Raw genomic sequence first — 25,207 nt, forward strand, 5'->3', positions numbered from 1 at the left:
GAAGGGCAGAATACTTTAATGCCACCACCATCATCTTCAGCATCAGCATCACAGAGGTATTTGTGAAGGGTATATAATGATTGAAAATGTCTAGCCAAGCAGATGGGTAGTTGGGTTCCTATTGAGGGGATTAGGGGAGCCAACATGACCGTGATGTGGGATTGAGGATTGGAGTGATCGTCCTGTAATATTATGGCAAATACTGTATTTGAAAAAATTATATATATTTTTTAAAGGTCTTGAATTCAATGCTTTGCATGCAGGAGGTCCCAGGTGCAATCCCGGCAGAAAAAGAGACCCCTGTTGGCATCCATGTCCCAGCCAAAGAAGATTGGAAAGTCAAACTAATGGAATAGCTGAAATGGCAAAACTGACATTGAAAATAAGAAGGGTGACCCCCCTCCCTGCAAGCAGAGACCTAGGAATGTAGTGGGAAGGGACTCTCTCTCCCACCCCCACATGCTTTGCATGCAGGAGGTCCCAGGTGAAATCCTTGTCAGGCAAAGAGACCCTGTTGGCATCCGTCTGTCTTGGGGGGCGATGGAGGAGGGGGGCCTTTGGGGGTGAAGTCCAACTGTGGGCATCTTGTAGCACTTGTTTGTGGCTGCTTCATGTCATGGGCAAATGCTCAATGCCGGCAGAGGGAGGAGCAGCTCCATATAAACTCTGCTTTCAGCCTCCTATACTGCCTGCTCTTTCTACAGATTTCTGAAAGATGGGCCAATTACTTGGGCACAGAGAATCCTCTCTCCGCAGCGAAATGACTCTCCTGAAACCACTGGCAATGCCCACATTTCCTTGTGCCACCTTCCCTCCCCATGTTGTTTGTTCCCCTCAGCACCTCCTTTATTCCAGCTGCCACCAGGGATTTGATCCCCTTTGCCGTTAATGTAGCCATGAATGAGAAGGAAAGGTAAAACAATGAATTTATAAAATATAAACAACGTAGGATATTTTAAGGATTACTTTCCAGTCTTTCTGTGTTTTCATTGTTCCTTTATTGCAACTATAAAAATGTGATTTTTACCGCTGATCTAATAATAATAATAATAATTTATTATTTATACCCCGCCCATCTGGCTGGGTCCCCCTAGCCACTCTGGGCGGCTTCCAACAAAACACTAAAATAACCTATTAAACATTAAAAGCTTCCCTAAACAGGGCTGCCTTTAGATGTCTTCTAAAAGTTTGGTATTTTTCTCTTTGACATCTGGTGGGAGGGCGTTCCACAGGGTGGGCGCCACTACCGAGAAGGCCCTCTGCCTGGTTCCCTGTAGCTTGGCTTCTCACAACGAGGGAACCGCCAAAAGGCCCTCGGTGCTGGACCTCAGTGTCCGGGCATAAACTGGGAGTTGGACTAGAAGACCCTGGACTCCCAATTCTCTCTGCCAAAGACCAAATATCAGTGGATTCTCAGCCCATGTTCACCCTCAATGAGCCCTCGAGAGTCACCTTCTGCACATCCCTAACAGTACATTGCATCTTTCATATACAGTGGTACCTCAGGTTAAGTACTTAATTCGTTCCGGAGGCCTGTTCTTAACCTGAAACTGTTCTTAACCTGAAGCACCACTTTAGCTAATGGGGCCTCCCGCTGCGCCGCCAGAGCACGATTTCTGTTCTCATCCTGAAGCAAAGTTCTTAACCTGAGGTACTATTTCTGGGTTAGCGGAGTCTGTAACCTGAAGCGTATGTAACCAGAGGCACCACTGTATGAGACATTACCTTCATTGCCTTAATACATGTATGTACAACTTTCCATACAAACATCAGAAAATCAAAATTACTCCATGCATTTACAATTGATTTTTCCTTATATGAGTTTGCTGATATGAGGGACAAAGTGAACTCTGTGGGAAAAACATGACATACTCCATAAAACTAAATGGGTTCTCCCCCGTAACACTATGTAAGTGCTTATTAACTGAAATACTTTCCACACTCCTTCCATTTAAACAGTTGCTTCTCTGTGAGATCTTTGTGGTCTTCTAAGAATTTCATTTCCATTGAAGCCCTTTCCACACTCTATACATTTAAATGGTTTCTCCCCTGTATTAGTTTGTTGATGTCTTTTAAGAGCTCCATTCCGATTAAAGCACTTCCCACAATTCATACATTTAAATGGTTTTTTCCCTTTGTGAGTTTGTTGATGTGTAGTAAGGCTTGCACTCTGACTTAAGCTCTTTCCACATACCATACATTTTAATCAGGCATGTCCAAAGTCGGTTTATTCCGGCCCCTGTGGCAGTTTATTTCCTGGGGTAAAATCCTAAAAAAACCTCAAAAACCTTGGGGGGAAATCCTGCCAAAAGCTCAACAACTTCAATCCTAAAAAAACAACTTTGGTCAGCCCCCACACATATTCACTTCATCAAATCTGGCCCTCTTTGAAAAAAGTTTGGACACCCCTGATCTAAATGGTTTCTCCCTTGTGTGAATTTGTTGATGTATGGCAAGTCTCCTATTTTTACTGAAGCTCTTTCAGCACTACATACATTTAAAGGGCTTCTCCACTGTGTGAGATCGCTGGTGTCTTCTAAGAGTTCTACTATCACTGAAACCCTTCCCACAATCCGGACATTTAAATGGTTTCTCTCCTGTATGAGTTCGTTGATGTGTTGCAAGAGCTCCACTCTGACTGAAAGCCTTCCCACAAATACATTTAAATGGTTTACTCCCGGTGTGACTTTGTTGGTGCACAGTGAGTCTCCCACTACAAATGAAGCTCTTTCCACACTCCAAACATTTATATGGTTTCTCCCCTGTATGAGTTCGTTGATGTAGAGTAAGGCTTCCGCTGGCACTGAAGCACTTTCCACAAACAGTACATTTGTATGGTTTCTCACCTGTGTGAGTTCGCTGATGTCTAGTAAGTGTTCCATTGTGACTGAAACTCTGTCCACACTCTAAACATTTAAAGGGTTTCTCCCCTGTGTGGGTTCGTAGATGTATGGTCAGTTTTGAAGCTTCACTGAAGTTCTTTCCACACTCAATACATTTAAATGGTTTCTCCCCTGTATGAGTTCGTTGATGTGTTGCAAGAGCTCCACTATGACTGAAAGCCTTCCCACAAATACATTTAAATGGTTTCTCCCCGGTGTGACTTTGTTGGTGTAGAGTGAGTTTCCCACTACGAATGAAGCTCTTTCCACACTCCAAACATTTATATGGTTTCTCCCCTGTGTGAGTCCGCTGATGATTTCTAAGCCCTCCACTCTCAGTGAAACTCTTTCCACAATCCATACATTTAAAGGGCTTCTCCCCTGTGTGAATTCGTTGGTGTATAGTAAGTTTTCCACTCTCACTGAAGCTCTTTCCGCACTCCATACATTTAAAAGGTTTCTCCCCTGTGTGAGTTCGTAGATGTATAGTAAGGTGTGAACATTGTCTGAAGCTCTTTCCACACTGCATACATCTAAATGGTTTGTTCCCTGTGTGAATTTGTTTATGTACAGTAAGGTTTCCATTTTTACTGAAGCTCTTTCCGCACTCCATGCATTTAAAGGGTTTCTCTCCTGTGTTAGTTTGTAGATGGGTGCTAAGGTGTTCACTCACACTTAAGTACTTTGCAGATGGCCCTTCAATATTCTGATTGCCTCCTCCATCACCTGGTTTAAAGTGGGAGATAAGAAAATATTGCTAAGTATTTAAGGAAGAAGATCAAACCTATCCATTCTTAAGAAAATCAGCTCTGAGTGCTCACTGGAAGGACAGATCCTGAAGCTGAGGCTCCAATACTTTGGCCACCTCATGAGAAGAGAAGACTCCCTGGAAAAGACCCTGATGTTGGGAAAGATGGAGAGCACAAGGAGAAGGGGACGACAGAGGACGAGATGGTTGGATAGTGTTTTCGAGGTTACCAGCATGAGTTTGACCAAACTGCGGGAGGCAGTGGAAGACAAGTATGCCTCGGACACGACTAAACAACTAAACAACAACAACAATTTAAGGAAATGAACAAGAGAACTTAACACACAGCAAGACCAATCAGCACATTCTCTTATTTTAACACTTCTAGCATACCTCCCTCTCCTATGTACTAAAGTTTCAGGAAAGGAAAGGAAATCTGAAAATAGCCTGAAGAACCTGGGCTGCAACAATAGGAGTATAGCATCTAGATCAAGGGAGGTAATAGTGCCACTGTATTCTGCTCTGGTCAGACCTCACCTGGAGTACTGTGTCCAGTTCTGGGCACAAAGTTCAAGGAGGACACTGACAAACTGGAACGTGTCCAGAGGAGGGCAACCAAAATGGTCAAAGGCCTGGAAACGATGCCTTATGAGGAACGGCTAAGGGAGCTGGGCATGTTTAGCCTGGAGAAGAGGAGGTTAAGGGGTGATATGATAGCCATGTTCAAATATATAAACGGATGTCACATAGAGGAGGGAGAAAGGTTGTTTTCTGCTGCTCCAGAGAAGCGGACACGGAGCAATGGATCCAAACTACAAGAAAGAAGATTCCACCTAAACATTAGGAAGAACTTCCTGACAGTAAGAGCTGTTCGACAGTGGAATTTGCTGCCAAGGAGTGTGGTGGAGTCTCCTTCTTTGGAGGTCTTCAAGCAGAGGCTTGACAACCATATGTCAGGAGTGCTCTGATGGTGTTTCCTGCTTGGCAGGGGGTTGGACTCGATGGCCCTTGTGGTCTCTTCCAACTCTATGATTCTATGAACCCTTAGTATCCAGTTCTACTTTCAACTCCCATGTAGCACTGAACACCAAGAAAACCCTTCTATATGCAGATGAGGCATCTATGGCCCATTCTTCATCCCCCCCCCCCGAAGTGAAAATGCTTTGTATCTGTATTGGGTTTTCTCCTTCCTCCCTGATCTGTAATATCTTGCTGATACATTCCAACCCACTGTATACCTCACCTAAACCTGCACCAGGATGCTGGAAAAGATGGGCCCTCATTCTGATGCAAAAGGGATCTTTTTGTATTCCTACACACTGAAAGGAGACATAGAAATTACAGTCTCACACAAATTGGAAGTATGTACCTCTCAATTGGTCCAGGACAACATCTCTGTCTTTTTCTGTTCCAAGCGAGGAGGTGAGCTCAGATCTGAGTATCAGAGTCTCTGCTATGTGGAATAAGTAAAGCAGAAGAGTTGTTTATGTCATATGTGACTGTAAAAGTATCCAAAATAACAATATTTTGTTACAGCAAAGTATCTGGTGGCCCATTAAAAGCTAATAATGACGTCCACCAGAAAACCTCTTTGTAGATTTTACGGAGGTTTTTGTGGGGAATTCATACCACAATACCAGCTTATGAAGAGTTTCCTACAGACAAAAGTACAGTGCTGCCAGGATTTACCATGCTTCTATCATACCAAGAAGCGGCAAGCTGGCAGGTTTATTACTCTTAGATTTATTGAGTACTTACACAGTAGCTTCAGCCCGAGCCATTCGCTCAGTCCTCTCCCAATGAGACAGTTGGACCCACTGGATGACACTGTTGACGCCAGCAGGATATCCTCCACCGGTTGACCCACCTCCTATTGGGCTGGCGTTGTGCCTCTACTCTACTCTTCTGCCTACTCTGAGGAGACTCGGGGACAGCTGGCCTTCCTCCTCCTCCTCTTGAGCCGGATCTAACAGCGGCAGTTGCTCTGAAGCAGGCTCTGTCTGCCCTGTGCTGTCTTGGGAATTTATAGCCTGCATTCCAGGATGGGACAGACTTTCATCACTCTCAGTGTGAGCAGGATTCAAGCCTCTACCCTCCTTAGCCGGCCCAGCCTTCTTCCCTGGAGTCTATGCAGTCTCACTCTGGGAAGGGACGTCCCTGAGAAGTATTGCTATACACTACAATCTTCAACATCAACTTCATTGGACTGGTCATGTTGTTCAGATGCCTGATTATTGCCTTCAAAACAACTATTCTATTGCCAACTTAAGAATGGAACTTAAGAATGGACAACAAAAGAGGTTTCAAGATGGTCTCAAGGCAAATCTTAAAAAAAAATGCAGTATAAGAACAGAAAATTGGGAAACACTGGCCAGCGAGTGCTCCGATAGGAAAATAACCTTTACCAAAGGCATCATGGACTTTGAAGAACCACAAACTCAGGCCAAAAGGGAGAAACAAGCTAAGAGGAAAGCATATTTGGCAAACCCTCACCGTTATCAACTCCCACCTGGAAACCTATGTCCCCACTGTGGAAGGATGTGTGGATCCAGAATTGGACTCCACAGTCCCTTACGGACACACCGTTAAGATCATGTTCATGGAAGACAGTCTTACTCGGCTACAAGGGGTCACCAAAGAGGAAGACACGGCGTGAATAAATGGTTCAAACAGCAGATTCCCAACTTCAACGTCTAACAGCCAAGAGGAATAAAAATCTGCCCTTACCTAGAGAGGCCACCATCTCATAATTCTCCTCCATGACTTCCTTGTGCAGAGCTCTTTGGCCTGGATCCAGCAGAGCCCACTCCTCCTCCGTGAAAAACACAGCCACCTCCTCAAAGGTCAAGAGGGCCTGGAAGAAGAAGAGGAAGAAAACAGAGCTTCTCTTTGGTCCCCATCATCCCCACTCAACACAGAGGGAGGCTGGGTTGTCCCATCTGTGGCTCTTCCCTCCTTCCTCCTCCCGTTGCTCTTTCGCTACCTGAGGAAGCTGCCTGGCTCCTCTTTCCACTCCACTTTTAAGAAGAGGCCGTTCAGAGGGGGTCTCGGAGGCCATTGCGTTGGCAGTGGAAAGGACGGAGGAGGAGGCGTAAACTGGGCCACTTCTGAGACTCTCTCAGCTGTTGCCACGATGCCCTTCAATTCAGGGAACAGCTCTGAAAAATGCAGAAATTATTATTATTATTGACTGAATTTATGTACCGCCCTAGACTACGAGGTCTGAGAGTGGTTCATAGAAAGGCAGATTTAATTAGGATGGGAGACATTTACACAGATAGCATACCTTTTACAAATTACAAATAACAATTCTAAAAAATTAATACTCATAAATTCTAATTACAAATGCAAAATGGAAACACATATTATGAAAAATATATGAAATAGTTAGTGAAAGAAATGCACCATGTACCCCAAATTTGGGATTGTTAACAATTTTCATTGATTAAAATGCTGATTGGAGATATCAGGAACTCATCCTCTATGTTTTAATAGCTGTTCAGAAACTCATTGCTCAAAACTGGAAAGCTCTGGAACACTTGAGATTTTCACACCGGAAATAGAAAGTATTGAATCTTGGAGTAAGAACTGGAAGAATGTAATCCTTTCTACAGGAACTTTATAATACTATAAGCTGCCTCAGTCTTTAGGGGACATTCAGCTTCGGTTTGGAAAGTTCTAGGATCAAATCCCAAACTCTTAATGAAGCTTCGCAGAAAGCACTACGGTCTGTACATCTGCAGACCTCGCTTTTCCTTTCCCCCAAACAGCCACCCAGGAAACCAGTTTCTGACCTTTTGATACATTTAGAATAAAGAAAATAAGGAAAACTCCTAAATTATGGGCAGAATTTGCAGTCAGAGGAAAAGCAACACGTGGAGGGCACCAGGGTACAGAAGCTCCATCCAAGGGGAGCAGATGGAAATATTTAGAGCACTCTATGCGCTAACATGGATTGTAGTTTATGGGACAGAGATATGAAGTTCAGTGGCTTCTGGCCCCCTAGTCCTTCCTCTTAGAAACCTGTGTGTGTGTGTGTGTTCCCCTTTTATCTTCCCTACACAGTGAGGAAGGACAGGAGGAGAAATAATCAGGGGGTCCAAACTGGGCACAGGGCATCCCTCCTGAGCATGGGGATGGGAGACTGGGTCTCCCTGGTGGAAGCACAGCACCCAAACTGCAGGGTGGGTAACCTCAGACCCTGGGGCTAAATTGGCACTCAAATCCTTTCTGTCTCTCTCTCTGGCCCTCAGGAATTTCCCCAGCGCCACACCCTCTTTCCAATACTTCCCAGCTGCCTCCTGAGGTATTTTTGTGTGGCTGGAAAAAATCCCTGGAAGGCAGGCAGCTCCTGGACAAAGCTCAGAGTCAGCCCCAAAGCCCCACCAACTCTGTCCTCTGTCCCGCCCATCAATCTGGCTGTCATCCTGGCCCACCTTGCAGGGTTCTTGTGTGAGCATTGCCCAGGTGGTGGGTTTTAGAAGACCTATAGTGTTAAAAGGCCCTCCTGGCAACCTGGAAGGGGACGAGGCCAGGCAGGAGTGAGGCTGGCAGCACTGGCAGAGAAAGTCCCTCAGCACCTCTGCGCTGGGCCAATCCTGCAAGGCAGGCCAGATCTCCCCCCCCCGGGGGGGGGGGGCTTTGATTCTCCTTTCTGACAAAGTCCCAAGAGGATATCTGGAGAAACATCTTTTTGGAAAGAAACAGCATTAAAAACTCATCCCTCCCCTCCTCTTTCCCCCAAGTCCAACTGGAGAGGGGGCATTTCTTTAATTCCTCCAGTCTCTGCCTTGAAGCTTTTTAAAGGGCTCCTGAGACTTTGATCACTTTCAAATCCTGCCATCCATGGGCCCATTTCCCTTGCCAAGCAGGAGGGAAACCGACAAGGTGCTTTTTCATGCTTCAGGAAATGGAAAATGCGCCTCTTCCCTCCAGTTTTGGGGCACAAAAGCAGCACACCAACCCCCCCCCCCAACATGGGAAACCCAACAAGGCTCTTTCCTTTGTGCCAAAGCAACCTTAGCCGGCCAGACTTGGATTTCTGAAAGGGGAGCTGGGGGACCCCCCCCTTCCTTCTCACATCAGCCTCCGGAAGTCGATTTTCCCTTGACAATGTCCACTTCTCACCCCTCCCACTCGAAATCTCCCCCAATCCAGAGGCGACTCTGTTCTCCAGCTGCTTCCCCTGCACCAAAGCAAACTCTCTCCCACCCTCCATATCTCCTCCCCCGCATACACGGATACCAACTTTCATAAAATATTGGGGGCAGCCCTCTCAAATATCTTATGGGGAGGGGAGAAGACCCCTCGGGCCCCTATGAGTTGGCTCCTACCCTTTCATGATCCCAGCTCAGCCAGGGGGCGGCAGTTCAGGGTTCTGGGGTTCATCCTGCAATGCAAACCTTGTTTGGGGGAGAGGCGCCCCACCGCAGCCGCTTGCAGAGGGAAAAGGGGAGCCCTTCCTTGCTTTCATCCCCCCCCCCCCGTGCCCTGTTTGTAGGTTCATGGGGAGAGACAGCAAATTCTTCTCCCTCCCTGCACCCCAAATCACTCCCCCTCCCCTGAAATCTTGCACCTCTTTCCTCCTCCTTTGCAGGCCTCCTTCTCTTCCGGGGATGTGCATGGAGACCCCACCCCTCCAATATTGCCTCTACCCCCCCGCCCTGCTCCGTCACTTCCTGCTTCTCTAGTAAGCGAGTTCATTGACGGAGGGGGACGGGGGAGGGGCAGGAGATTGGCCCCCCCTCCCTGCAAGCAGAGACCTAGAAATGTAATGGGAAGGGACCCCCCCCCCCATGGAGCCCAGTGTCCCCCAGCCTTTTTCCGACCATAGCCCCCCCCCCCGTGGTAGAAACGTAGCTGTTTAAATATTTTGCTTGTAAATAGAGCATGTTTTATTTATAAATCTACTGTGTTACTGGAAATTGGAGAGGGGGTTGAGAGACCTTGCCCCCCCCCCATGAGGCAAAGAGTCTCCGCTGCACATTCCCAAATGTAACAGTTCATTGATAAGTTACAGATGGGTAGCCGTGTTGGTCTGCCATAGTCAAAACAAAAAAAAATTCCTTCCAGTAGCACCTTAAAGACCAACTAAGTCAGTTCTTGGTATGAGCTTTCGTGTGCATTTCTGTGTATCTGAAGAAGTGTGCATGCACACGAAAGCTCATACCAAGAACTGACTTAGTTGGTCTTTAAGGTGCTACTGGAAGGAATTTTTTTTGTTTTAGTTCATTGATAAATGTGTCTATGTACTGGCTCCATGGGAAAACCTTTAGAAATTCATATAAAATCACTCCAGTGATGCATTTACACTATTCCAACATTGTTCCAATCAGAAGGGAAAAGCCTACGAGAGGAGAAGTTTGGGATATAGCTAGAGGCAGCCCTATCCCTTGTTGCAGGAAATCCCCCCCCCCCAATCATTCAGTTTGTACAAATTCGACATGCACACACGACATACGCAACACTTCTGTTATAAATTAATAGAAAATCAACTATACATCAGATTTACACCGGTCCACTTTTATTTTGCTCCATGAAGAAAGGACTATCAAAGGGGATAGGTTTGATAAGGGACAGCCATAATCCCTTGAGCATACCAGCATGTACACAGGAGCCCTGCCCAGTTGTTATGCCAACCCTGATGGTCCTAGACAGAAGACAATCAAGATCACAAAGAACTTGCATATAGGAGTGGATTCAGCACGGACTGAAACAAAGGACAATGATCAGCTCTTCCCTCTGGGGGCAGGAAACTGCAAGCTCCCCTCTGTCACCTGGAAAGTACTCATAGGGAGGGGGAAAGGGGGAACCAGCCAGGTGACAGGACACTCAGGTTACCACCACAACTCTTCCCTCAACCCCTCCTTTTTGTGATGTAGTTGTGATGTAGTTTTAGGGGTGTAGTTTTGGGGATTAGTAACTAATAAAAGTTGGGGTCTTATTTTGTTCAGGGCTTCTATCTTGCTTCATCTTGCAGTGGGTGGGAGTCCTGTCACAACAGTCTTCAATAAAGACCAAGCCTACTGGCTGCTGTTTTGCTCTGGTATTCCTAGCTGGTGTCCTTGTTTTTTGTCCAGGAGAGCCCTCAGATTTCTCCGGTAACACCCTGAATCCTGAGACCATGTACTGCCTGGGGGATAATCGCTGGCATCCTGGCACTTGAGTGCCAGACAGTTGGTCAACCCAGAACAATCCTAAACCCAACCTCAGTGGGAAAACAGGAAAATGTAAATACTTACCTTGGTTTCACCCAAAGGGTGGAGGTCAGGTGAGGGAGGGGGCCAAGCCTGGTGCTCAGGTTTCTGCCAGAAGACCCTTTCCCAATTTATAACTGTTACAGAAATTACGGGGGTGGGGCACATCTTTAAAGTTGTTAAATGTTACAAATATTATGCATAAATGTATCCTTTCGACTTGACAACTCAGGGAAGTTACCTAGCTTTACCCATCATATAAAATCAACTCCTTTGCCAGTTTCCTCCATGTCAACACTATTTTGCCCTTGGAAAAAACGACTCTTTTCTCTGCCACCTCCACAAACGTGAGGACATGTATACACACCTCCTACCCCAGGAAGTGATTGTTGGCCAAGAAAAGCCTAATCCCATCACAAGACTTGCCAAGTGGTCCAGACACACAAAGGAAGTTCTATTGTACTTTGGGTGGTGGGACTTCAGAGGTGTTTGCCTGTGCTCATCTTATACCTGGGTCTTGCCCTGCCATGTCTGCTTATGCTAATCTTGTACTAAGGACTTGTCTGGACATGTTTGCCAAGGTTGAACTAGTGTAACCCCTGCCTAAAAGGTAAAGGTACCCCCTGGCCATTAGATCCAGTCATAGACAACTCTGGGGTTGCGCTCTCATCTCGCTCTATAGGCCGAGGGAGCTGGCATTTGTCCGCAGACAGCTTCCGGGTCATGTGGCCAGCATGACTAAGCCGCTTCTGGCGAACCAGAGCAGTGCACGGAAACACTATTTACCTTCCCGCTGGAGCAGTACCTATTTATCTACTTGCACTTTGACGTGCTTTCAAACTGCTAGGTTGGCAGGAGCTGGGACCGAGCAACAGGAGCTCACCCCGTCACGAGGATTTGAACCACCAACCTTCTGATCGGCAAGTGTTATTTTTTTGTTGTTTTTATTTTGTGCACTGGGTGATGTTCACAATTAATGTGGATGTGCAGGCACCACCACAGAGAAATGTGTGTTGGGGGAAGAGCCTTCGGCTTGTGATTATAAGGAAGAAGTCATAAGTCATAAACGGCCTCGGTCCAATATACCTGAAGGAGCCTCTCCACCCCCATAGTTCAGCCCGGACACTGAGGTCCAGCACCGAAGGCCTTCTGGTGGTTCCCTCACTGCAAGAAGCAAAGTTACAGGGAACCAGGCAGACGGTCTTCTCGGTGGTGGCGCCCACCCTGTGGAACACCCTCCCATCAGATGTCAAGGAAATAAACAACTACCTGACTTTTAGAAGACATCTGATGGCAGCCCTGTTTAGGGAAGTTTTTAATGTTTGATGCTTAATTGTGTTGGGAGCTGCCCAGAGTGGCTGAGGAAACAGAAGAACAAATAATATCCCTTCTGCCACCACATGGCAGTTTGCACCAAGGCTGCCGTGGGGGGCAATTGCGGTGGGGAGGGGCAGGAAAGGGGCACTCTGCTTTTAGCCATAAGCAGCAGTAAGGAGAGGGGTGGGCACTTGCAACTGCCTTAGGTAAAGGTAAAGGTACCCCTGACTGTTAGGTCCAGTTGTGGACGACTCTGGGGTTGTGGTGCTCATCTCGTGTTACTGGCCAAGGGAGCCAACATTTGTCTGCAGACAGCGAACCAGAGCAACGCACGGAAACGCCATTTACCTTTGTGCCAGAGAGGTACCTGTTTATCTTCTTGCACTTTGCTGTGCTTTTGAACTGCTAGGAGGGCAGGAGCTGGGACCGAACAACAGGAGCTCACCCCATCGCAGGGGTTTGAACCGCCAACCTTCTGATCGGCAAGCCCTAGGCTCAGTGGTTTAGACCACAGTGCCACCCGCGTCCCTCAATTGCAACTGTCTTAGGCGACAGCAATATGAAGGAAGGTGCTGGGATTTTTAAAAACCACTTTATTTTAAATTAGAAATGGAGAGAAGTGTGGGGAGGGTAGGAGAGGATTTCTAGACAAAGGAGAAATGACTGGGGAGTGTGTGAGCCCCTGCTTTGGAGAAGAGCTGGCTATCCCATCTCTTTGGCCAAAAAATTGGGTACCCAGGTGGTGGCAGGGGCAGGTGAGTAGGAGCTGAGAGGGTCCTGAGGGGCAATGGGCAGGGAAGGGAGGACTGGGGGCAAAGTCTCTCCACAGAAACATGGGGAAATAGATGAAATGGTGTTGACAAGCCAACTCAGCAGGCTTCTTCATATGCTCTTATACACCGAAAGGAGACATACATTGCATACTGGAGGGACATACCTCTCAATTTCTCCCACAGAACGTTTCCATATTTTTCAGGCAAGGAAATGAGCTCAGACTTGCAAATCAGAGACTCTCTTAAAGTCATTTTGTTGTGGGAGAAAAGGACAAATTTGTATTTTTTGGACATGTGGTGCCATATCATTCGAACTGGTGTTATTGTTTCAATAGCATCTTGAGAATTAATGTATTTAGACCCAAGTGCTGCCCGTCTTTCTAAAGGTGCTACTTAAGAATATTCCAACGTAGCCCAATTTGGACAGTTGTTTTCAGTTATGGGTCTTCAGAATTGTGTACCTGACAGAAAATATGCTTGATGATACAATTCTAAGCCTGGGATCCCAAATCCTCCTTCTTTTATCAGTATTTGCAATTTTTGCATAGATATTCTTGGAACCGAAGAGCCCCAAAGATATTTTCTGAACAAAGATTCAATTTTGAGAAAGTATTTGCTCAGTATGTGAATTGGAATTCCTCTTAAGATCTAAAGTAGTCTAGGTATTATGTTGATTTGAAGAGCATTGACTTTCCCCCAAAGGGTCAGGTTCAATGACTCCCACCTGTCGATGTCTATTGATACCTCATGATATATTTTGTTGATGTTTAATGACACAAGTGTCATGGTATTAATATATAAAGGAATTTAATGTTGTCTTTGCAAATTTGAAATTTGTATTGTTTAAACGGTTGAACCAAAAAGTTATTTCCTATTAACATCAACTCAATTTGGACCAGTTTATAGTGTATCCAGATATATTACCCAAAAATCTATATTTTGCATTAATTTGGGAACAGTACTGTGAGATTTTGTGATAAACAGAAGAATATCATCTGCAAACATTACCAATTTGTTTTCAAGTGAGTTATTAATTACACCAAAGATTTATGCTGTCTAATAGTACATACCAGGGGCTCCAAACAAATATTAAAAAGCAAAGGCAAAAGTGGGCCGCCTTGCCTAGTACCTCTGGATAATGTGAAAGGTGCAGAGATTATGCTGTTTGTCTTAACACTAGATGTAGGGAAGCAATATAATATGTTTAGCCATTTTATAAAGTCTAATGGTGTTATGTACTGTGTTGAAGAGGATACAGATTGCAGCAGTCTGATTGGTCCGCAGGAGCCACCCAGTGCAACTCCAGGTGGAAGTGAATCCGCAACCTGATTGGCCTACAGTAGAATCGCCAGAATTAGCCAATCACGTGGGGCCCATTGTATAAATAATGTATATAAAGCAGACATTTCAGGGGAACTTCCATTCCTCACTACTATGAGCTGAATAAAGAGCATGAAATCCACACTCGACTCTTGAGTTTATTTCAAATGGGAAATCAATTTTTTGTAGTACTTTTTCTATATATAGTTTGTGGACCTTATCAAAAGCTTTTTCTGCATCTAGAGATATTATAGCTAAAGCTTCACTATTCCCGTTTAAATATATCAAATCCACTACCAGCCTGATGTTATCCGCAGCTTGTCTTGTCTTTATACAGTTTCTTTGTTAATCCTAACGAAATTTCAGATGCGCCCCCTGTTGAGGGTTTTGGACATTTGTTTTCAGAAAACTGTCTTTGTAAGTTTCTGCATGTAAGATGAAACTCTGGATGGATTTTTTGCACAGGTGCAAAGATAAGACACTGATGCTGGTCCAACCACACTTGCTGCCAGTTAGCTTCCACATCCAATTCAAAGTCCTGGCTTTGACCTATAAAGCCTTAAACGGCTGAGGCCCACAATATCTCAGGACCACCTTTCAGTCTGATCCAACCTCAGGGCTCTTCTGATGTCAATCACGTTTTGCCAAACTCACCTTTACCCTTGATGATCTGTGGCAGCCTATTGAGTAAACATGTTTTCTCCTGCTCTGCACCTGCTCCTACAAAGTTTCAGGGGAGATCTTTCTTCCCTTTACAATCATCAGAATCACAGTGATCTATTTTTATTCTTTCCTGAGTCCAACTAGCTCCCACCCCACTGCTTGAATATTGCCTTTGCAAGCAATAAGGTAAATATCGCAATTAAGAGCAGCAGGAAGTTTTTTATTCCACTGTGCCTGAAAGGTTGGGTGTATAAAATATATATTGTGCCACAAAATCCTGGGGGCCAAGACATAGAGCAGGTGAAGTGGGAAGGTACATCTGTGTGATGCTGCCTTCTAGATCAGTAATTTAGACCGACTGGCTTTCCTGGAAGGGAACATCCGCAGCTTTGCCTGGAACAGGGATCAGAGATGACAACCTCACACCTTCTTGGTGCAGAATAGATCCTCCACTTCTGAACCATCACCCTTCAGCTCTGAGACCAGAGCTGGACACTTCCCTGTATTTGTCAATTCACTGCAATCCCTGATTTGCAAGAATTTGGGGCATATTATGAGCAGCTAGTATTGGGTGGAACAGCTACAAGGAAAGTGTAGCAGGTAGACCCAGAATGATAACACTGCTTGTGTTGCTGCCTCTTGCAACCAATGGGATGCAGCTGAGGGAAAAATGCCCACTGAATCCAATCAAGGAACAAGTTTTGGCTGCAAATTTTTACCGCCTAGCAGACTACCTCATTAGTGGAGTCATATATCCAATATTCTTTCATGAACAATCTCCTTTAACCTTTTCCAGCACCCCTGTAAGCAGATTTGAGACGTAAGTAACGATGCATTGATGTAGTTCTTCTTCCTATCTACTCTCCATTTCCCGTAATACACTTGTTTTCTGATAAACTTGAAAATGTTATTTACATTACATTTCATTAATTCTTTGTGTCTGTTCAATTAGTGAAAAACCATGTTTCAAAGTGTTTTATAATGAATTTTAAATAACTAGTAGTAGTTTTGACATGTACTGCTCTCCAAAGCATGACTTGTTTTCTAGAAGGTAGGAAGTGTTGTGGGATGTTTTTGAGTTGCAAGTTTTCTGTAATAAATAAAATGTGAACACAATTCTTTTCCCCATGCACAACATATTCTATGCAACTTCAAATTATAAATGTCGACTTTGCTTCCCTTCACCCTCCTCCCTTGCAAAAATACTGCAGACACAGGTACAGGTAGACCTCTGTCTCACTTTGTTCTACCTCCTGGCCCTCAAGGGAGTTTTGGTAGGTCACCAGAAATGTGACTGATTTGTGTTCTGATCTTCCCTCCCTTGCAAAGATACTACAGGTACAGGTAGACCTCTGTCTCCCTTTGCTCTACTTCCTCGCCTCTTTTCCTACTTGCTTTGATTAATACAAAAAAGAATGTGACGTTCATTTTCACTGAATTAAGGATGACTGTGTGACACACTTTTTTTTGCAGCTGGGTGGATAAGAAGAACTCACACATTATTTCCTTCTCCCTTGCTGTTCGGGATATTAATCATAATCCTAGTCTCTTACCCAACATCACCCTGGGCTACAGCATCTATGATACCTATTCTGAGGGAAGACTGACTTCTGACTCCATGACAGACCTGCTTGCTGGTGGGAAAATCAACATTCCAAACTACAGCTGTGGGAAGCAAAAAAGGCTGCTAGCTGTTCTTGAAAAAAGTGAATTTGACATCTCCACACACATTGCAAGCATGTTAGGAATCTACAAGATCCCACAGGTAATCAGTGGGTCCAGGTGAAACACACCTGGCAATATTAGCCACCTTGTTGTTGTTGTTGTTGTTTGTTGTTGTTGTTGTTGCTGCTGCTGCTGCTGCTGCTGCTGCCATCTGTCTGTCTTGAAAGACAATGGCATGAGCCTCTGGGATGAAGTCAAACCACTGTGTAAGTAGTATCAAAGTGACCTCCACAGTGCACAAGCCTAGGCAGTGGGTACGGAGGTCCAGGGCTGCCCAGACGACAAGACCTCCCTCTCAGCCTCACTGCTGTGGTCCAAAGGAAAGAAGAGCAATGCATTTGGCACAAGCTTGGCTGCAGGAGTTGCTGGAAGGAGGCAAACAAAGCACCACTCAGCTGGTGCAGGATTTGTGCAGGGTTTACTCCTTCGCCTTATCTTCTGCCAGATGTTGGAGGGTATGAAGGGTGATGGAACTCCCTTGCAGTTGAGGACAGACAGGCCCCTTTCCTACTGTCTTCCTAGGGCTTACTCAAAACTTTTATTTTTTTGCAGCAGGCATTTTCATTTAAGTTTGGTTATAGTGTTTTACCTTTTTGATTGCTTTTTAAAGAATCTTTTTTAATTGGCTAGAGAATTTTGCCATTAATTGGTATAAGGATTGCTTGATTTTTTTAAAAAATATTGTTTTACTTCCAAAAAAACGGTGAGGTTTGCACTAAATCTGTCAGCATCCTTCACATAGGCGTATCGGGTCTTAATGCTGAAACACAAGCCATCAGTCTCTTTCCCTTTTCTCACCAGCTCAGTTATGGCTTTGCTCTTACTGATAAATTCCAGTCCCCTTTTGTCTACCGGATGGTCCCAAACCAAGAAACGCAGTACCAGGGGATGGTCCAACTCCTCCTGCATTTCAGCTGGACGTGGGTCGGCCTCTTTGCTCCCAACAATGACAATGGAGAAAGGTTCCTGAGTACCTTGACACCTCAAATGAACAAAAGGGAAATTTGTGTTGCCTTCACACAAAGAGTACAACGAGAAACTTGGCTATGGATACCCCATGAAGCACCTGCCCCGTGGAGACAAGTCAATGTATTTGTTTACTTTGCAGACTCTCAAAGTGGACTTTACATAATCATAGAGGTACAGTCCTTACTGGAAAGGATACAGACTGAGGGGAAAGTCTGGATAACCACACTTCTTCAGAACAAAATGTTGTTATGTGACATTGACTGCTTCCGGTATGCCCATGGCTCTTTGTCCTTTGTAGTGAAGACCAAAAAAAGGATGAAGAAGGACTATTATGGGCCAATGTCCTTGACTAGTCAATGGTATTCAAAAGAAGCATTTGATTGTTCTTATTCAAAGCATGCCTTGTCTGTGAGGGGTATGACCAAATGCAGAGAGAAGGATAATGTGAAGATGCTGCCCCAGGAAGAGATTGAAAGAATCCAGTCCCAAGACAGCTATGTGAATTACCTGAGTATCCAAGCTGTGGCTCAGGCCTTCAATGCTGCATATTCATCCAGGTCAAAGAGGATGTCGATTGTGGGTGGAGGCAGCTTGGATCTTCAAAAGCTACAGCCATGGCAGGTAAGTCCTTTTCCTCTTGCAAACTGGAATTTGTTGTCCCTTCTCTGGAATCACCATGATAACATCATCAGAATTGGTCTTGAATTGAGTCAGAACGTTGGTTGGTATTGTCTACATTGACTGATTGGCCGTTGACATTGTTTTCACCTTCTTACAGAAATCCATCAGAATTTCTACTACCCAGGTTCCCAGGGGAAGGGAATTCTACACGAGTTACAGGTGGAGCACAACAGAAATGGCCCATCAGTGTATGGGAAGTCAAGATCACAGATTCAGTGCAATGTTCCTGCAGACAGAATTATTTTCAGGCAGCAACTCATAGAGATGGAAGTGGAGCTCATTGGACCAATGCTCTGATTCAACAGTTATCTACTTCTTAGCAGCCTCCTACACTGCATAGTTTGGAAATCCACAAAAGGTCTAAACATGTAGAATCTAGATCTAATATGAGTATTAGGAACTACTTTTTACAAAATGTAACAAAAACACTAGGATTAGACACTACCACATAACACTGTCATTAGACAGCAATACTCTTGAATGCTTTTGTCTTCCAATTATAACCACACTTCTGCGTTATACGTAGGGCTGCCTCTGAAGACTGTTCAGAAACTTCAGAAGATGCAGACTTCGACCATCATGTTGTTCACTGGGACAACACTGTCTGAGCATATTACACCAATCTTCGTCCAACCACACTGGCTGCCAATACGTTTCCAGACTTAATTAAAAGTTCAACGTTGACCCTATAAAGCCTTAAATGACTGAGGACCAAAATACCTTAAGGACCATCTCTCAGACTTTGATTTCATAATCTGAGACCCTGCTGCAGTGGCTCCCATTTTATCCCTCCAAATCAACCTTTCCTAATATATGTAATAATGTTGATTTTCATCACCCCCAAAATTTTTGAAGTTGATTGAGGGTGTCTAATAATCTAGAACTGTCACATGGTTCCAAATGAGAGATACAGTGGTTCTTATTCAGAGAAGATCAGGATGCAGGGAGAACATGAAACCATGTTGCATAATTCAGCCCTGCTAACTCATTGCTGGATTTTCCTCTGTCATTCTAGCTTCATCGTTTCTTGAAAAAAGTCCAGTTCTTCTCTAATACTTCAGCTGATGGACAGTACTTGGATGAGAATGGGGCACTGGCCATTGACTTCGATATCGTGAATTGGGTGCTGTTTCCTAATAACTCTCATGATAGAGTGAAAATTGGGAGAATAGAGAGACAAAAGTCCTCAAATCTGAAGTTCACCATTAACACAGAAGCAATTGTATGGCCCAAGCTATTTAAGAAGGTAGGGGGAAATTGATCTGTCATTTTATTAACAATGACATCTGCTATGCTCTATTAACATTTTGAATAGTACATATGAGGCATCGTCTGCAATCTTGTGGGAGCTTTCCTGGAGCTAAGTCCCACTGAGTTTTATGGAACCTGCTCTTGAGTAAACATGTATAAAATGTCAAAGTAAGTAGGAGACTTCCAAAACAGAGCAGAACACGTTTCCCCAACTTGGTGCCCTCCAAATATTGTGGACTACATCTCCCATGCACCCCAGCCAGCATTGTGCAAAGATATCTGAGGGGCACCAGGTTGGGTAAGGCTGGAGTATAGTAAGGTATTCCACTTCTGTTTGGGCATAGAGACATGGCAAACAAGCAAACTGGGCACTAAAGTCTACACTGGGTGCAGACTTTGGAAGCAACACCAATGTCTCTGTTGGCAGATGTGACGGCAACAGATAGAAGACTTGTTTTATCGCTGATGTTCATATGATGGTTTATGCCATGCTCCTGTTTGTTGTTAACTATGAGATATCAATATCAAGGCGGTGGGGGTGGAGAAGTAGAAGCGCCACCAAAAAAGGTGTCTCTGCCATGCAGGTCTGCAAAAAACAAAGAAAAATTTAACTGCCACAAAATAGGGACTGGAGTCGCTTGAGGTTATCAGAAGCAAATATCTCTTCTCCGGGATCCTACCAAAATTCTATTATCTGTGTCCCAAGGCATAAATACACCTATCACTTTCTCCTTAGTGCTCAATTTTCTCTTCATGCCTAGACCGTACCTCGATCAAGATGCACAGAAAGCTGTCTCCCTGGATATTCCAGAAAAGTTCAGGAAGGGATGCCGCCCTGCTGCTATGATTGTTCTCCCTGCTCTGAAGGGACCATCTCCGCTCAGGAAGGTAGGAGAGGATCTCAGAGAGAATGGCCTTTGATGGGAGGATGGGGCAAATATTTGAGCCACTGCAAACATGATATTAGTAATGGCTAGTTCTGTCATCTGTCAGGTGGGGACCATTGGCTTTCTCAGAGAACAATGGAGGCATTGATGGTGGGTTCTGGCACCTCTTTTTCTAGAAAATAGCACAGGCAATGTTACCCCATGAATGAAATGTCCTCTTCTGGGAGGGTTCACCTATTGCCGGAAACCTCAAGAATATAATAAAAGCAGTGCTCAGCAACTTGTTCTAAGAGAGGCCAGTGGGATTCCCATGGGACCCCAGAAGCTGCATAGAAAGAACAGGCCTCCCACCCACCCCCATGTGATCTCCAGCAACTAGTATTCAAAGGCATTGAAAGGCCACCTCCAAATCCCAACCTCTTTTTATCTTCTTTTAATATCTCTTTAACTTGGTGGTACTGTAGCCACCCTGTCAGTGAATTCTCTACTTCTTCATATGCCTTAAGCTTAATACCATGCTCAGTCTTCCTAATAAACTCTTCATAAGTGGCTCTCTTTCCTTCCATATTAACTTTTTTAATGGTTAGTACTTCAGTTGGTGATATCCACCAAGGGGTTTTCTTTTCTAACAGATTTTTATTTCTTTCCCATACTTCATATATAGATCCTCTAATTATCCTCTAATAATCCTCTAATTTAAAAAAAACCCTGTGAACTTTCACTTTACCATACCACAGGTACGAGTGCCACTCGTACCTGTTGTCAAATCCCTCTAAATCCAGAAGTTCAGTATTTTCTAGTTTTATCCAATCTCTTATCCACGTTAGAGACGCTGCTTCATAATAAAGGCTCATGTCTGGCAGGGAAAAGCCGCCTCTTTCTTTTTTATCAACCAGGAACTTCATTTTTATTCTTGGCCTCTTTCCCTGCCAAACAAATCTTGCCAATATTTTCTGCCACTCTTTACATTGTTTTAGCCCTTTATTCACTGGAATTGTTTGAAATAAAAATAGCATTCTGGTTAAAACATTCATTTTGATCACTGGTATTCTCCCTAGAAAAGAAAGTCTCAGTCTGTCCCAAATATCTAGATCTTTCTTGATTTCTCTCCACGTGGTCTCGTAGTTGTCTTTATACAAGAAATCAAAATTTCATATTGACATTATAGAAGGTAACAACAAATTACTGTCTAAAATGTATGACTTACTATTGGACTGGTTTACTAAAGATGAGGAGGTAAAAGAAGCCATGATTAAGTCGGCCATCGATTTCGGATATAATATCGAATTAGAAGCGTGGCATAAACTATGGAATGTAAATATGAAGTTTACGGCGTGTACGGCATTGCAGGAGAATATATGGAAAATGATATATAGATGGCATCTCACGCCGGTAAAACTGGCAAAGATGTACAGAATGAAAAATAGGAAGTGCTGGAAATGTGGAGAGGTGGAGGGAGATCTCTACCACATGTGGTGGACTTGTGGTAAAGTGAAGGGTTTCTGGGAATCTATTTACAATGAGCTTAAAAAAGTTTTTAAGTATACTTTTTTTAAAACCCCCGAAGCCTTTCTATTGGGATTGACAGGGAAGGAAATTAAAAAGAAGGATAAAAATCTCTTTCTGTACGCCACGACAGCAGCAAGAACTATGTTGGCTCAGAACTGGAAAACAGATGTAATACCTACTATTATGGAATGGCTGTTTAAAATGATGAATTACACAGAACTGGCTAGATTGCTGGGGAAAATACGAGATCAGGATGAAAAGAAGTTTTGTGAAAGTTGGAGTAAATATTTGATGTATATAAGAGAAAATTGTAAAAACTTAAAGGCACTGGCAGGGTTAGAATAACTCTAACAGCACAGTAACAAATAAAATACGTGAGGTAAATAACTATATGATACTTACCGAAGGAATGGAGGGAAGTCTGAAGCTCGGCAGAGCTAAAGGTATATGTGGGATGTATAGATGTGTAATGAGTGTATGTGTATTAATGAAAATTAATAAAAAAATATTTTAAAAAAGAAAAGAAATGCCACCTCCAACGATGCAGGGAGGACATGTCAGTGAATCTGGTTCTGGGGACTATCTTGGTGAGTGATGGAAAAGTGGGCAAGAGCGCCAGGGTGTATTGGGTTCACCAAAGCTGTGGCCTCAGGAGGGTTGTTGTCCTGCCATGGAGTCAGTCAGCACTAGGGCCAGAGAGACCACCTGAATATTTCTGAGAAGTCCCAGCAGTTCAGGAATGGAGGCAGTGCCACACAGTAATACTCCTCTGAGTTCCTTGGAGGAATCATGGAATTCTATTGAAATATGTGATTTTAGAAATTATAATTCTAGCGTCAATATATTATAAAATAAGTTTAGGCTTAACACCTCTGCTTCTCAATATTCGAACATGACAAGCTGCCTTTTTCAGTCAACCTATTGATCCATTTAACCCACGGTTGTCTAATCCCGGGTCCAGAATTTTTTCTGGCCGTTGCACTAGATCTAAATTTTCTAGGTGAAAAATATCAGTTGGGTGCTGCTGCCAAGCTGTCAATCACCAGATGCAATAGTGATGCCAGCTGATTTCATGCTTTAAAGCCCTGATTGCCAGCACTTCAAAGTACAGTGTGGGCCTTTTTGAAAATCCTGTACGAGCAGCTCGACAGCATTCAGACTATTGTAGGTTTGTGACTGATGTTAGTATATGGAAGTGTTTTTTTTTCTCTCTGCAGATGCTGATGAATGCACCAAATGTCCAGAAGATCAGCATCCAAATGAAGACCGAGATCAATGTGTCCCCAAAATAATAGCCTTCCTGTCCTATGAAGAAAGTCTGGGGAGCCTCCTGGCTTCTCTTGCCCTCCTCTTATCATTAGCCACATGTTTTGTGTTAGGAATCTTCACTAAATACAAAGAAACTCCCATAGTCAAAGCCAACAACAGGGATCTCTCCTACATCCTCCTCATCTCTCTACTGCTCTCCTTTTTGTCTTCCTTCCTCTTCATTGGAAAGCCAAGGAACGTGACCTGCCTTCTCCGTCAAACAGCCTTCTGCATCATCTTCTCAGCTGCTGTCTCTTCTGTCTTGGCAAAAACCATCACTGTAGTCCTGGCCTTCCTGGCCACCAAGCCAGGGAACAAGGTGAGGAGATGGCTGGGGAAGAGTCTGGCCAACTCCATTGTCATTTCCTGCTCCAGTGTCCAAGTTCTCATCTGCACCATCTGGCTGGGAATCTCTCCTCCATTCCCAGACTTTGACCTGAGCTCCCAGCTTGGAGAGATCATTGTCCAATGCAATGAAGGGTCTGTGGCCATGTTCTATGGTTCTCTTGGCTACATGGGCTTCCTGGCTGCCATCTGCTTCACGGTGGCTTTCTTAGCAAGGAATCTGCCTGGGGCCTTCAATGAAGCCAAGCTGATCACCTTCAGCATGCTGGTCTTCTGCAGTGTTTGGGTGTCCTTTGTGCCCACCTACCTGAGCACCAAGGGGAAATTCATGGTAGCCGTGCAGATCTTCTCTATCTTGGCCTCCAGTGCTGGGCTCCTGGGCTGCATCTTCATTCCCAAATGCTACATTATTATATTGAGGCCTGATCTGAACACAAAGGAGCACCTGACAACAAAAAACTAAACATGACATTTGATCCTTAGCTCAAGTTATATCATAAAATTGTACAGTTGTACAGCCAGAATCTCAACTGGAGTAAAACTGCTCATTACCCATAGCAGGATTTCATAAGCTGCTTAAGAATTTGCAAACTGAATTACTAAAGTACAAAAAGAACTTAGCTGAATTAGGAAGAATCTGACTACACAAGGGATATAGGGATATAGGTAAAAGGTCTTATGGGGAATAATAATAATAATAATAATAATAATAATAGTAATAATAACAACAACAACAACTGGGCAGCCATAATGTTGGGTGGAACTCGGCGCACCTGATTTTGAACTCCCTTTTGGATTTTTATGTTGTGAACTGCCCAGGGATCTTTGGCTGAAAGGCGGTATACCAATGTAATAAATAACAACAATGACAACTTGGATGTGGGCCTCATCGAACTTATCTCCATGCTGGATATAAGGTTGACTGGGGGTCCAAAGGCTGGATGTTGGTTGTTTATAGTAGTTTTAGAAGTACTGGTGCAAAGAATAAGATGTAATCAAGATATTAAAGGCATAAGAGTGGGACAGAGACAATATAAATTGAAAGCATTTGCAGATGATGTGGTGATATCTGTGGAAGAACCAATAGAGTCAATCCCGAAAGTATTACAAGAGATAAAACATTTTGGTGAGGTAGCAGGTCTTAAGATTAATAAAGATAAAACCAAACTCTTTGTTTAAAATATGAATGGTGAGAGTAAAAAAATAAATAATACAATAATAATAAATAATACAAGATGTATCTGGATTAAAGATAAAAAGAAAGATTATGCATTTAGGTATTTGGGTAACAGCAAACATTTGTAAAAAAACAACAACCCAAAAGCTTTCATTCTGGGAATTATAGGGACAGAAGTATCCAAACTGTACAGAAATTTATTCATGTATGCGACTACAGCAGCAAGAATGTTACTTGACCAAAAATGTTACTTGACCAAAAATCCCAGCAAAAGAAGAATGAATACAAAACTTATGGAATATGCAGAAATGGCAAACTTACCAGAAAAATAAGAAACCAAGATAACATCTTTTTATAAAAGAATGGGAAATGTTTTATTGAATATTTACAAAGAAATTGTAAACAGATAAGAACATTGGCAGGGTAGTTATGAAGGAATGGGTTTCTGTGTACTAA

The 25,207-nt window shown here is 43.8% G+C and overlaps 3 protein-coding genes across 6 annotated transcripts in view; 2 read left to right on the forward strand and 1 right to left on the reverse strand.

The window, feature by feature from the left end:
• Window positions 1-910: 910 nt before the first annotated feature.
• On the reverse strand, window positions 911-9,290 carry LOC310837716 (uncharacterized protein). 4 transcript variants are annotated; one of them, XM_083724732.1, is made up of 5 exons: window positions 9,206-9,290; window positions 6,614-6,788; window positions 6,358-6,484; window positions 5,000-5,080; window positions 911-3,608 (listed from the first exon to the last, which is right to left on the reverse strand). In XM_083724732.1, the coding sequence occupies exons 2-5, from the start codon at window positions 6,686-6,688 to the stop codon at window positions 2,488-2,490; spliced, it is 1,404 nt and encodes a 467-aa protein (XP_083580858.1). In that variant the 5' UTR covers window positions 6,689-6,788; window positions 9,206-9,290; the 3' UTR covers window positions 911-2,487. The 4 variants fall into 4 exon arrangements, with proteins under 4 accessions (XP_083580858.1, XP_083580856.1, XP_083580857.1 ...); XM_083724730.1 differs by having other exon boundaries at window positions 5,000-5,083; XM_083724731.1 differs by having other exon boundaries at window positions 5,000-5,083; window positions 9,033-9,232.
• The window catches only part of LOC310837486 (uncharacterized protein), a 147,376-nt gene continuing 125,789 nt past the window's right edge, over window positions 3,621-25,207 (forward strand). Inside the window, exon 1 of the mRNA XM_083724145.1 lies at window positions 3,621-3,855. The gene's annotated coding sequence lies outside the window, so the exon portion shown is untranslated. The remainder of the gene's footprint in view (window positions 3,856-25,207) is intronic.
• On the forward strand, window positions 15,511-24,052 carry LOC310835997 (vomeronasal type-2 receptor 26-like; the record flags this gene model as incomplete). Its single annotated transcript, XM_083720955.1, has 6 exons — window positions 15,511-15,719; window positions 16,373-16,664; window positions 17,426-18,214; window positions 19,290-19,520; window positions 20,287-20,413; window positions 23,139-24,052. 6 exons carry the CDS (start codon window positions 15,511-15,513, stop codon window positions 24,035-24,037), a joined length of 2,547 nt encoding a protein of 848 aa, XP_083577081.1. The 3' UTR covers window positions 24,038-24,052.

This window comes from Podarcis gaigeae (assembly GCF_964106915.1).
Source record: "Podarcis gaigeae genome assembly, chromosome: 2".
NCBI classification, from domain to species: Eukaryota; Metazoa; Chordata; class Lepidosauria; order Squamata; family Lacertidae; genus Podarcis; species Podarcis gaigeae.